Source organism: Peromyscus maniculatus, chromosome 9 (assembly GCF_049852395.1).
Source record: "Peromyscus maniculatus bairdii isolate BWxNUB_F1_BW_parent chromosome 9, HU_Pman_BW_mat_3.1, whole genome shotgun sequence".
NCBI lineage: Eukaryota > Metazoa > Chordata > Mammalia > Rodentia > Cricetidae > Peromyscus > Peromyscus maniculatus.
Window position 1 is genome coordinate 10,879,266 of NC_134860.1, and position 13,980 is coordinate 10,893,245.

The 13,980-nt window shown below is 40.5% G+C and overlaps 1 protein-coding gene across 20 annotated transcripts in view; it reads right to left on the minus strand.

The window, feature by feature from the left end:
• Window positions 1–994: 994 nt before the first annotated feature.
• Shld2 (shieldin complex subunit 2) overlaps window positions 995–13,980 on the minus strand; it is an 81,637-nt gene continuing 68,651 nt past the window's right edge. For 18 of the 20 annotated variants that reach the window (XM_015995621.3, XM_076544396.1, XM_042284328.2 and 15 more), the window contains 4 exons: window positions 11,493–11,699; window positions 7,021–7,249; window positions 2,910–3,025; window positions 995–1,640 (listed from right to left, as the gene is read on the minus strand). In XM_015995621.3, the coding sequence (XP_015851107.1) occupies window positions 1,399–1,640; window positions 2,910–3,025; window positions 7,021–7,249; window positions 11,493–11,699 (794 nt within the window). In that variant the 3' untranslated portion in view covers window positions 995–1,398. The remainder of the gene's footprint in view (window positions 1,641–2,909; window positions 3,026–7,020; window positions 7,250–11,492; window positions 11,700–13,980) is intronic. The other 2 variants (XM_015995626.3, XM_076544400.1) reach the window with 1 other exon arrangement.

Genomic DNA, 13,980 nt, shown 5'->3' on the forward strand with positions numbered 1-13,980 from the left:
CAGGGTCCAGGAACCACGAGAGCTGGCACATCCAGATCTTGGGTCTTCAGGGTCCTCTCTTGGCCCGACCTTGTAGGCGTGACCGTTACCGAAGCCTCAATGGGGGTTGGAACTTCCAGGTCAAAGCTGGGATGGCTAACCACTACAATTAGATACTGTGCTTCTTCCAACACTGCTCTTTCTTTTCAGGTGGCTTTGACTGTCTAGGGCAGTGGTTCTCAACTTTCCTAATGCTGTGGCCCTTTTATACAGCTCCTCATGTTGTAGTGACCCCCAACCATAGAATCATTTCATTGCTACTTCATAACTGTCATTTTGCTACTGTTATAAATTGCAGTGTAAATATTTGATAGGAAATAATATCAAGCCGTGACCTACAGATTGAGAAACACTAGTCAGGGGTACTTTTGTTCTTCCACGTGAATTTTAGGATTTTCTTTTCTATTTCTGTGAAGAAACTCACTGGGCTTTTGTTAAGGATTGCACTGAATATGTAGCTTGCTTTCAGGAATACAGCCATTTTTACAATACTAATCCAGTTGATCAACCATCCTGGCAGGAGCCACAATACTCTAGAAATATCTGTGCCCTCCCTTTGGCTATCAGAATACTGAGACATGTCAGGACCCCAAAGATGGACCTGGGGGATCATGGACACTTGTCCCTCTTCAGAATGAGGACTGCTCCTTCACCTGTCAACCTTCCTTCCTTCCTTCGGTTACTCTGCAGGGGTGTCGTCTCAGCAACAAGAGAAGCAGCCAATTCGCTTGCCACCCCACCAACAGTCCTGTGTCCCTAGCTAGCACATACCGTTAACATGGAGAAATTAATTCACACTGGCACTTATTAAGATAGAAATAAGAAAAAGCATGTAGAGTTTATAACAGAGAAGTGACTTCTAAGGAAACGTCTTACATGTGGCTCTTCAGTGTTGAGTGCCTTAATGCATCAGGGTCTACATTAGGAGACAGATGAGACACCTGTAATCCTCAGGAACTGTGATATATGCCTTTATTGTTAGTTCATTTCTCCAGAATAAAAAGAATACCAACAAAAAAGCAAATAATAAAAGCTTCACAGAATTCTTTTAAAAATTAACTTATAAATTTATTTGGTATAAATATATTATGGTAGTAAAATATTTATTTTAAAAACTCCAGGCAAAAGCCCTGTCATTTCATTTATTTCAAAGCACAGATCATAGGGGTGGGTGGCTCAGCAGTTAAGAACACTTTCTCAGAATCCATTTGGCAGCTCACACCCATATATTACTCTAGTCCCAGGGGATCTAGTCCCCTCTCCTGGCCTCTGTGGGCACCAGACATGGTACACAGATATACACAGGCAAAACTCACAAACATAAAAAATAAATAAATCTTCAAAAGACAGCTTATTTCATCACTCCTTCCTTGGAATGCTGCCTGTGTCCTCCTCCGACCTCAGAGAAAGTCCCGGGCTCCACATCGTCCATGAATCAGGACAGAAATCTAGTAAGGAGAATTCCTGTTGCAGTGGGTAGCTGTTTTCATCCAACTCGAAAAAGCTCTGAATCTTCAACACACAAGGTTCTGCACTGATGGCCAACAAGGAGTGGAGCAAGTCTGCTGCGACCATGCTGTAGGTGACTTCGGAGGAAGGTACTGAGGAAGAACAACACACGCACCACTCAGGACCCCTTCGAGCTTCCCAGAACCGCATTCTATTCTAAAGGCCTTCCTTGTTTCCCTGGGCTCCTCAAGCTTCACATACACCTTACATTTCTTGTTCTCTACCTCTCTTTCTAGTTTCAAGTTGTTGAAGGTAGTCTAGAAAGACGGTGTGGCTCCCGCTGAGCATCCAAAGCAAGCACAGGCAATGTCAGCCTGACAGTAGTTCCAGCCACCAGCTTTGGAACAAAGTGAAGATTGAGGTCTGTTCTGGCCTGAAGTGAGAAGGGCATGGCATTGGCTTCAGTGGTTAGGAGAACTTGTTCTTGCAGAGGACCTGGGTTTAAATCCCTGCACCCACATGGCAGCTCACAACCATTCCTAACTCCAGTTCTAGGGGATCCAGTGCCCTCTTTTGGTCTCTTCTGGTGTAGAGATATGCAGATGAATAAAACACATATACACATAAAAGAAATTTTAAAAAAGGGCATGTCCATATCAGAAAAAGCATCATACTCTTATTTCTATAGTTTTTAATCATAGTTATAAGTACATATACAAGCTGAGCATCTCTGAACCAAAGTTCTTGAGACCAGAAGATTTTGGGATGCTAAATTTAAAAAAAAAATTGTGTGTGTGTGTGTATATATATATATATATATCTCACAAAAATGTATACATGTATGTGTATATAGACATTAATGAGGTATCTTAGGGATAAGACTCAAATCTAAACATAAAATTCATTATGTTTCCTATTTTTGGATTAGCTGCTCAACCTATTATTAATAAGAAGAGCAACCCACAATTACAAAACTAAGACACAGAGGAACTAGATTAGCTTGTCTAGCTAAGGAGTCTGAGGCTAATGAGGACAGACATGGAGCATGATCATCTGACAGGCGGGAGCTGTTTGCTTGCTTAGTCCCTGACTGTCCCTGGCCCTGCAACTGAGGATCTTAACAATCCGTTCCAATGAGAGATTCCTTTCAGTGCATGGTGCCACCCGTTCATTTGTTAACTAGTGTGAGACTGGGCTCCTGGTGCTCTGCTGACCAATCTTCGGCTAAAGAGCTTAGGTACCTCCCTCCTTTACTCACACACGAAGACAGACGTAAGAAGAACTTCCCTTCCACCTTATGTAAGCTTTCATGTTTCACTCACACTGACTAGCTTTATCTACAACACAGTACCCTTCTGTCCTGACTACTCCTGCCAACAGTTCAGAGAACCGCTGCGTGCTGGTGTGAGGTGCTATCTTACCTATCGCTCTGTTGAGGCAATCTGGAGAGATGTTGAGAAGAATGCGTTCCATCATCTTTGACCCTACATGGACACAAGTACTATGTCTTCCATCAACTATGGTCATTAAAGCTGGCCTACAAAAAATAAACAACAGAATTTAGAATCAGATTCATGAACAGAAAGGAATGTAGTGAAGTAAAAATAAAACATGACTGCAGATTTCACCCCCTTTACCCACATCATTCCAGGTCCTTCCATCTTTACAGCCCAGACTCTCCCTGTCCACCGCGGCCTCTGCCTCTTGTTTGCTCTCTTCTCTCTCTTGCTCTCTCTCTGCTCATCTTTCCTTCCATTCTTCATTTCAACAAATACGAACTGAGTCTCTACTGCACACCATGGACTGTGCTAAATGCTGGTTTACACTCAGGACAAAAGAAAACTGGTTCCTTCATTCAAGGCTCTTGGGAATTTTATAAGAAAGCGGGTTTTGTTTGTTTGGGTGTTCTGTCTTATTTTGTTGTTGCTATTATTCTGGTTGGTTGGTTGGTTGGTTGGTTGGTTGGGATTTGGCTTTTGTTGATTAGGAGCTATGGAGCCAACCCAGAGCTCATACATGATGGTCTAGTGCCGCACTACTGACCTTTACATCTAACTCCAAGATTAGATTTTCTTCTTTTAACAATGCTGCCAAGATGACTCAATGTGGGCCAGAATAACCTTTTCAATAAATCATGCTGGACACATATGCAAGAAAAATGATATAACTGGAAATCATGTTAAGTAAAAGAGGCCAGATTCAGTAAGGCAAATACCACATATTTAATTATATATGGAGAACCCATGTGAAAATTTTATATATCCTATATATGTAATTATCTATAGTATATATACTACAGATACGATTTTTAGATATTATATTTATAAAAGCAAAAGAGTAGACTAACTGGATGAAGGAAGGGCATCAGCTGAACTGCATAAGGAAACAGATGGGGAAAGAAGAGAATGAGAACAAAGTATAATGATACAAATAGAGAAAGAAGCCATGATGAAACCCATTGCTTTGTATACCAGCCTAAAAATCAGTAAAATAACTTTAAAAAAATCATACTGGAGCAAGCATATATGAATATGCAAAAGAACAAATTGGACTTCTTCCTTATACCACACACAGAAATCAATACAGGGTAAATTACAAATCTAAATATAAACAGTTAAAACTACTAAGCCTTTGAAAGAAAATATAGGTGTAAATCTCCATGATCTTGGCTTAAGAAAGGCACTTTTCTTATATCTGACAGCAAAAACTCAAGCAACAGAAATTAAAACAAGAGACTTAACATAATATCTAGGATGTGGAGCCATTGCTTCCTAGTAAGATGGAAACTTGCATAACTGCTTTGGAAAACAGCTTGGCCATGCCTTAAGTGGCTAACTCATACAACACAGCAAATGCATTCCTGTGTATATACCCAAATTAATGAAAACTATGTCTACATAAAAACATGTACACACATGTTCACAGCAGCCCCAAGGAGGAAAGAACTCCAGTGTTCATCAACTTATGAATGGATGAATAATATAGGATATACATACGGTAGAATATTATTTTGCAATAAAAACAAGTACTGTGCTAAGGATATATCTCAGTTAGTATGCTTGCCTAGCATACATAAGTCCTAGATTCAATCCTCAAAACCACAGAAACCAGGCATGATGATGCACACTTCCCAAGTTCCCAGAACTTGGGAAGCAGAGGCAAGAGGATCAGAAGTTAAAGCCATTGTGTCTCAGTTACATGCAAATTCAAGGCAAACCTGGGATACACAAAACTATCAAAAAAAAAAAAAAAATTGAAGATACTACATCAGCTATTGATGTAATCTGGGAAGGGTCATACATAAAGGGCCCCTGTGACTAGGTCAGGAAGAACAAGGATAAGGCCTCTGGCCTCTGAGTCTCTGGATGAAACGACGCAGACCAACCCCAGTGTCAGAGCCCAGTATGTGTGATGGAGGGAGAAGTAACTATGGGCAATGCTATGGACAGCGTGATGGGGCTCCCTAGAACATGGCCAAGTCCTCTGACAGTCAAGGTCAGAAAGCTGCCTTTGCTTAGGTTTTTTTTTTTTTCCTTGTGGGCAACAAAGACCAAAAGGACCAGAAAAAACAACTCTAATGACCAAAAGTGTAAGCAGTCCAGGAACAAAGTCAAAGCAGATGAGAAACTGACCATTCTCAAGATAAAGAGGAAAAGGAATCCATCTGAACTCAGCAGAACTGGCTAGGAAGCCTTGAACTCACTGAGGTATGGACATGCTGGAATCACTGCAAGTCGTTCATGCACTGGATAACAAGAGTGGAAAGGAAACGGGAATCTCTTCCTCCCAGGCTCTCGGAAACCAACAGCACCAAAGAACTCCAGCCATCCCCAGCCATCAACTCCTACCTGAGGGGAAAGGGTCTGAGAAAACCCCAGGCAAAGACAGACACCGGAGAGAGGGGCTGAAAAGGAGTGTCCCTCTCCATCCCAGTACGAGCATCTGGGAAGATCAAGTTAGTACCTTTGCCTCTCCCAACCCTGGACAAGCCTCAAGCATTACCTGTATTTCAAAGGCCACTGTCCCTGGTTTCATGAAGACCCACAGCAGCTTACTTTGCCTGGTTGCATTCCAAACCAACTCAGCCTATCACAGTCAATCCATCTCAACCAGCTCTAGCCAACACGTTTTTGAGTGTTGGTCCTGCCAAACCAGGACCAATTTTGGCCAGTGACTGGGTCCAACCAACTCCACCCAGTCTAGCATCTCTTAGTTGGCTGCTTCTAGGCTTACCCTCTCTAAAACATCATCTTATACTTCCCTTCAGAAGGAGCCTTGTTTCCACTGCTTATGACCAAGGCCCCATCACCTCCCAAGCCCTAAATCTAGTATTTACTGCAAGACTTCAGCCACCAACCAATTCCCTGGGGAAAGCTAACATTCCAGAGTTACTCTGGAAGCTGACATAAAAAGATCACAACTTTCAGGTCTGCCTGGGCTACAGAGTAAGTTCAAGGTCAGCATGGGCAATTTAGACCTTGTCTCAACATAAAGGGTAAAAAGAAGAAAATATAGCATTTGCCTAGCACGAGGCCCTAAATTCAATCCTCTGGATTGAAAAATAAGAAAGAAAAAGTAAAATTCATTCACTTACTTGTTTTTATTTTATTTATTTTTATTCATTTTTGTTATTGTTGTTAAGACACGGTCCTGCTATGTAGCCCTGGCTGGCCTTGAACTTGAGATCCTACTTTAATCTCCCAATTACTAGGATTGCACACTGTAGCACAGGCCCAGCTTCATTCACTTCTTTCTAACAAACATCAATATCTATAAAGATAAACGAGTCTTACTGACCAAGCTTCTGTATATTATCTTCATGTATGCCATGACACACGGCACATGCATATCACTTAGAAAGGTGATGCAGGAGGATTATGAGTTTGACACTAGCCTGGGCTATCTAACAAGACCATGTTTAAAATAACATAAAAGTAAATAAAGTACTGAATACACATGTACTTACTTTATACTTCAATATTTGGAAATAACAGGAAAGGACTTCTCGTCCTTTGTAAAGTAATGCAATTTTATGATTATAAAACAATGATTATCAAGACTTTGAACACTGATCCGAAAGCAGTGGGCTTTTCACTGAGCTAGCTAACAATTTTACCAGAGAACACACATTGATGAGCTCTCTTTCACTTCCAAAGGAAAGGTGAGAAACGGAAGCACTGAAGGCCAGACAAATATCCCCTGGCCTCTGCAAACAGGGAGAGGTCACAGAACACCTTAACCTTTATGAGTTATCGATGGAACAGTCAGATGTAGGTTAAAAGTGAACAAAGTCTTCAATATGGCTGTTTAAATAAAGTAAGATCCACCTCATTGTTTAAAATAGTCTTATTTGTTCCTGGGGAATTTTTGCTTTCCCAAGCAGTTATTTGTCACCCATGGAAATTTTATTCTCCTGCTTAAGCGCCCGGTTAGTTGCATTATAAAAAACAGGATCTTGTACTTTTCCGTCACTTCCAGTCCTATGCAGTATTTTCCATCAAATCAACAAAACATCCCACTCTGTTGCCTTACCTATACAATGTTTTCTTCCCAGCAAATGGCAAGCAGCTCAGACATTGTCTGTAGACCCTGTTCTCATCTGTTTCCAGTTCTGAGCCACAATGCGCACAGCCAGCATATGTAATGTTGGGAAGAGAAGAGAAGATACCCTTCAGAGAACTGTGAGCATTTAGAGCTATCTTCTGAGCTGCTGGGACAGTAAACACCAGCTCTGAAACCTTGGCTTTAATCAGAACCACTCCTGCATTAAAAAAAAAAAAGAAGAAGAAATAATTATTAGAGCCAACAATAACTTTAACTGACAAACACAGCTAGCAATGTGGTTCGTTTATAGTCACTTAGAGTATAGGCTACACCAAGGTCTTACTCTTGGAATTCATCCCTTCCAAGAGAATCTCAACTCACTTATGGCTTCAATAAAGAACCTAGAATATAATGGAGGATTTGCCTGCAACTGAGTGAGTCTGAGTGACCATTCAAAAAGAAATGGATTGGGGAGGGGAGCATGGTTTATTCTGTCATTCACTGTAACCTCAAGCATGTTAATACCTCTAACAATTCATAATTCATTCATCCACTAAATATATACTGAATATCTACTACATCTACTATGATCTTTTGAGCCTAACTTATTTTTGCCTTTCTGCATACTAGTATAGCCTATGAATCTATCTGAACATTACTCTCCTCTCCATACTCATTTAAAGGTGTCTTTAATCTTGCAGACTTGGTCTTATATTTTTTTGTTAGTCAGCTTTTTGTCACTGAAACAAAATATCTGACATCATGTACAGGCAGGGAGATGTATTTGAGCTCACGGGTTCAGAGGTCTCAGCGCAGACATGGTGGGAGAGGACAGTAGAGCAGGGCAGCTCACATCATGGCAGCCGGGAAACAGGGAGAATGCTGGTGCTAGCTGCAGTTTTCCTTCCCCTTTCCTCTGGACCCCCAGCCTAGGGGATGCTGCCACCCACAGTTAGAACAGGCCTTCTTCCTTAGTTAATTGTCTTTGGAAATACCCCACAGACATAGGCTGAGTTACACTTCACTTAGTTCCTAGCCCTTCTTAATCCAATCAAGTTAGCAATCAAGTTAGCCATCAAGATCCTCTTACAATTATAGATCAGGAGGTATCATGTTGGTCCCTGTGCAGTTTTCTGGCTATCTCTTTGAGAATTCAATAGTGGTGACTCTCCTGAATGTCTTTCATTTGTCTTAGTCTCTTGGGGCCCAGAGATGCTTTCATCATTTCTTCTACTCAGGCCACATATCTCTACATGAGTTAGTGGGAGTGGGTAGTGGTCATATAAGCTGTAGCAGACTCAACATTACAGTTCTGCACAGACAAGTTCAATCACACACATACAGAAATTGAGAAATGCGATAATTTCAGAACTGTTATATAATTGTGTCATTTTACAAATTGGCATTCCACTTTCTTCTAAAAGTGGACTTTGCTTTCAGGGGTATTCTAGAATGCTGGGCACTAAAGCTCTGCTTCTCGTAGGGGAAACAGTGTCTTCAGCTCTTTACAAGGAGCCACCCTTCTCTACCTTTCGTCAGCAAGAAGACCGGCTTGGGACATCTCCCTGGTTTGATAGCCCCTTTCTCTTGTCTTTTATTTAACTGGAAAAAACAGGCTAGGGAAAATTGCTTGTTTCTGCATGTTCTTTTTCTATTTTCACACTTAAACAATGACAGAAACCTTGTGTCTGTTCTTGTAGCTGACCATAATAGAATGAAAAGGCTAGAGAGGCCCTTTGAATACAACCTATCAAAGACTGGCAACAACAGTACAGTTGTGGTATCCAATGGGGAGCACACTCCCGAATTTCCAAGAACATTCCCAGTGCTCAGTATCATCCCCAAGACAGTGAGGTTGTACCTTTGCTACCATTAATCATCGGTTCTGTGGCCACCAATTTGCTGACTCCTGTGAGGTTGCTTATTTTTATTTTTAAGTCTAATCCTAGGCTTTGATCCTAGCAGGTCACTACCTTGTGTAAGCAGTAGATAAAGCTGACTCCTCCATAGTAACAAATAAAAACTGTAAAGTGGCACAGCCCCTTGCTGCCCGTGGCCCTCCTTCCTATGGCAGCCATCTCTATGGTCTATGGAATTTTGAGGGTGGACACAGTTTAAAAATTATATGATGCTTCATTACCCAAGATTTCACCAGTTAGTGTAAATCTATTTTGGCCACAGTAACTTCATGTCTGAAAGTGGTATAAAAGGTATCACTATAAAAGCCTATATTTGCTGGACAGTGATGGCTCACACCTTTGATCCCAGCACTCAGGAGGCAGAGGTTGGTGGATCTCTGAGTTTGAGGCCAGCCTGGTCTACAGAGTGAGTTCCAGGACAGCCAGGGCTATACAGAGAAACCCTGTCTCAAAATAACAACAACAAGAAAAAAAACCTAAGAAAAAAAGTCTATTAAAAAAAGCTTATATTTTTAAAAAATCTGTGCTTCTTAAAAATATTAATTTAACTGTTAATAAAGGCTTCAATGTAAAATTTCATATATGGAGTTATTTTCTAAGAATAAAATCACTACTTTCAATTAAAATGTTTTTTTGTTCATTCTGTACTTGTACTTTTCTTAACTTAGTTTGATGATGTAGCAATGCTAGCCTATACTTGTATCTCAGAAAAACATATATACGTACATATATTAGTTACTTTTCTCATGACTGTGGATACACACCAGACAAACAGCGACTCAGGAAAGAAGGGATTATCTTGACTCACAGCTCAAAGACTGCACTCCACCCTGAAGGGGAAGGCATGAGCATAGGAGCGCGGCTGTTTGCACACTGCATCCTCAGGAAGATAGGTGCTGGCCCTCAGCTCACTTTCTCCTTTTCCCATTTTTATCCAGTCAGGACTTGAGACCACAGGATGGGCTGCTCACATTCAGGGTGTGTGCTCCCTCCTAGTTAACCTCTATGAAGACACTCTCACAGCATGCACATGCAGAGGTCATGTTACCGAGGTGAGTCTAAATCCAGGCGAGCCGACAGTGAAGAAGGATCAACACAAGGCATGCATGAATTAACATGACCAGTGAGAGTCGATCTATCATTCGGTCATAGTGGAGCAAGGACTAGATCTATACTCCCATCTTGTTACACACACACAACACACATACACGCACGCACGCACGCACGCACACACATGCACACACACACACACACACACACACACACACACACACACACACACACACCGTTCCTAACACTCGAGGTATCTCAGAATGGTAAGAGAATTTTTTTATGGCAGAATCTGAGATGACCTGGGTCAATTGCTATTATCTGGGCCCCTTGGATATCTTGATGAAGTCTATATGGCCAGCACAGGGCAGGGACAGACCAGTCCCCAGAGCTCCCACGGGTATGGAAAGGGTGTCTTTACCACAGCTAAAAGAGAAAAACTCACAAGACACAGAGCACTGGAAAACCCAGACACTTTACTGTAAAGGAAATTTTATGGCACTAATGATCCACATTGATGGGTGTGTGTGTGTGTGTGTGTGTGTGTGTGTGTGTGTGTGTGTGTCTCAATTTCCATCTTAAATAAGAAAAAGCAAAACCCAAGTAGATAGAAACAAAGAAATAGTACAGAACAGAGGTGAATAAAAGAGAAAACAGAAAAATCACTGAAACCAAAAGTGATTGCAATCAACAAAATAAAAATAAAAAAACAAAGTACTAATATCAAGTATGATCAATAGCATTACCTATTCTATCAATATTCAAAAGGATAGTAAGAGAATGACTTATCAATAACTTATCAATGCATATCAATAATTTTTGCTATGTCAATAATTTAAATGAACTAATTCCTTGAAAATTACAAACCAAAATTCACTCAACAAGTAGATAATCTTAACAGCTCTGTATCTATTAAATACATTGAACTTATAGTTAAAACCTTTCAACAATGGAAACTTCAGAGCTTGGGATGGTGGTGTACACCTGCAATCCCAGCCAATGGCAGGAGGATCATGAGTTGGAGGTCAGGGTGAGCTATATAATGAGACTCTGTTTAAAGACAAAAACATAATTATACATGAAAAAAATGTTAGGTGACCCTTAATTGTTTAAAAGAAAAACTCACAGAGTTAGCAGGGGAAAGCTAAGAAATCAAAATCTGTTTCAGCTATCTGTAGAGATCTACATCATTTCTCCCTCCACCTCCTCCTCTTTTTTTTTTTTTTTTTTTTTTTGAAACAGGGTTTCTCTGTGTGCAGCCCTGGCTGTCCTGATAATCTGTAGACCAGGCTGGCCTTGAACTCAGAGATCCGCCTGCCTCTGCCTCCAGAATGCTAGGATTAAAGGTGTAAGCCGCCACCACCTAGCTACATTTCACTTTCATATTTAATTATATATATTCTCACAAATGGTAGCCTCTTTGCTTATACTAAAGCTAGAAACATTTTTACATATAAAACTAGAAACATTTTACATAAATAAAGATCATACCTGAATACTTATCCTTTAGGTGAGTTGCTAAGTCTGATGTCTTGACAAAGGAGGGTATATTTTTTTGAAATTTTGTTCTAAATGAAATTGCTCTTGTATCGTCCTCAAACAGACACTCACAGGATGACCACAGTGTTGTATGCAACTCTAAGTTTTCTAGTATGCAATTGCGTTGAACAAAAAGGTACTTAAATTCCCAAATACGATCTTAAACAAAAACAAATAAAAAGAAAAAGTCACCAAAATAAAAGGGTCTATGCTCAGAATCAGATTGACTAGACTAACCTAACTGAATCAGCTAAACACAACTTTTATCACTAAAGGATTTGGGCAAAACAGACAAACTATAACTGTATGTTAGAGCAATTGAATTTAGAAACTGCAGACTTGTTTTTTGAGAGCATCTCTCTATAGAGTCCACACTGGCGATGAACTCTTATTCCTCCTGCCTCTGCCTCCAAGTCCTGGAATTACATGTGCACCACCACATCTGGCGAGAGAGCACTTCAATAATCTTGGAATGATTTCTTGGACCCCCTACACAACTGCCTTTTAGAATAGAACATTCTCATTTTGAGACCTAGAAAGTTTTTAACTAGTTGGGTCTTTTTTTTTTTTTTTTTTTTTTTTTTTTGGTTTTTTCGAGACAGGGTTTCTCTGTGCAGCTTTTCGCCTTTCCTGGAACTCACTTGGTAGCCCAGGCTGGCCTCGAACTCACAGAGATCCGCCTGGCTCTGCCTCCCGAGTGCTGGGATTAAAGGCGTGCGCCACCACCGCCCAGCCTTTTTTTTTTTTTTTTAAGGACATTGAAATGGATGTATTCTGATTCCCTCGGTAAGAACTGATTTTTGTTCCGAATTGACAAATAAATCAACAAATCTATACAGACAGCATCATTAGCTAGACATTAGATGGGTGCTGGGACCTGAACCCAGCTCCTCTACCAACAGCCTAAAACTGGTTATCAGAAAAAAACTGTGCTGAGTAATCTCCTTTTGCTTTAGTATAATTGGTGGGAGGTGGTGGTGGAGGGGGTATTTTACTTGACAAGATGTAGTCCATCATTAAGGGAAGCAAAGGCAAAGATTCAAGGCAGGAGCTTGAAGCAGAAACCAATGGAAGACCACTGTTGACAGAACTGCTCCCAGGTTTCCTACACAGAACATGTTCAGGAATGGCACTTTTCACAGGGGAGGTCCTCCTACATCAATCAGCAATTAAGAAATTGCCCAGAGACCAAACAAATGCGGGAATTCTTCAACTGAGATTGTGTCTTCCCAGATGTGTCAAGCTGACAATGAAGATTAGTCATCACATCTTTCCTTTGGGTTATTTTAAACATTCTACAAGCTTTTCTACTGGTCAAAAATATACTATCATTATATGCAAATATTTTACATTACCTATGATTCCAACAGTAACATCAATAATTTGACATTATGTTATCATTTTCTTTAAAAAAAAAATTTTATATCCCAATCAGTTTCCCCTTCCTCCATTCCTCTTAACTGCCACTACCTCCTGCTTTAGGTAATTTTAAAGTTGAATATACTTAGCCGGGCGGTGGTGGCGCACGCCTTTAATCCCAGCACTCGGGAGGCAGAGCCAGGCGGATCTCTGTGAGTTCGAGGCCAGCCTGGACTACCAAGTGAGTCCCAGGAAAGGCGCAAAGCTACACAGAGAAACCCTGTCTTGAAAAACCAAATAAATAAATAAATAAATAAATAAATAAATAAAGTTGAATATACAATAGAGAATGTAGTTATTTGAAAAGAAAGTCTATACTGCTGTTGTTTAAAAATTAGAACTGTTGGGCTGTTGGTAGAGTGCCCAACATGCATGAGATCTGGGTTTGATCCCCAGCACGGCATAAACTGAGCATGATGGTGCACACCTGTAATGCTAGCCACTCGAGAAGTGAAGACAGGAGGATCAGAAATCCAGTATCATTCTCAACTACTTAGTGAGTTAGAGGCCAGCCTGTCTCAATAACAACAACAAATCAGTCCTTACCGAGGTTAGCTGAATAGGTGCTACTGTATCTAAACACCGTTTTGTTTAGACTTCTAGAACTGTGGTTCTAGAGAAGTTAGCTAAGTAAGACAGCTCAATTGCTTTATCCGTGAACTATTGATTATGGCAAACCTGAGGAAGTTACAGTAGACAAGCTGTGATGTATTTGAACTGTGGATTTAGGATGTATTTGAATTACAAATGTCCATGTGGGCATAACAGTGACTTTGGATAATATACAACATAAATTGGGGTTATTTGCATTACTCTGCTTAATTAGCTATATTATGAGAGTACTTTATCATAATTCATTATGTATTTGAAATGGTAGACTGCTTTTTTAAACAACTGCATGAAAATGGCATTTGACTCTGTATAGATTATTTCAGGCTTACCTAATTATTCTTTTGTTTGTGACAGGGTCTCATGTAGCCTAGGCTGGCCTCTAAATACCTATGTAGCCAAATATAGCCTT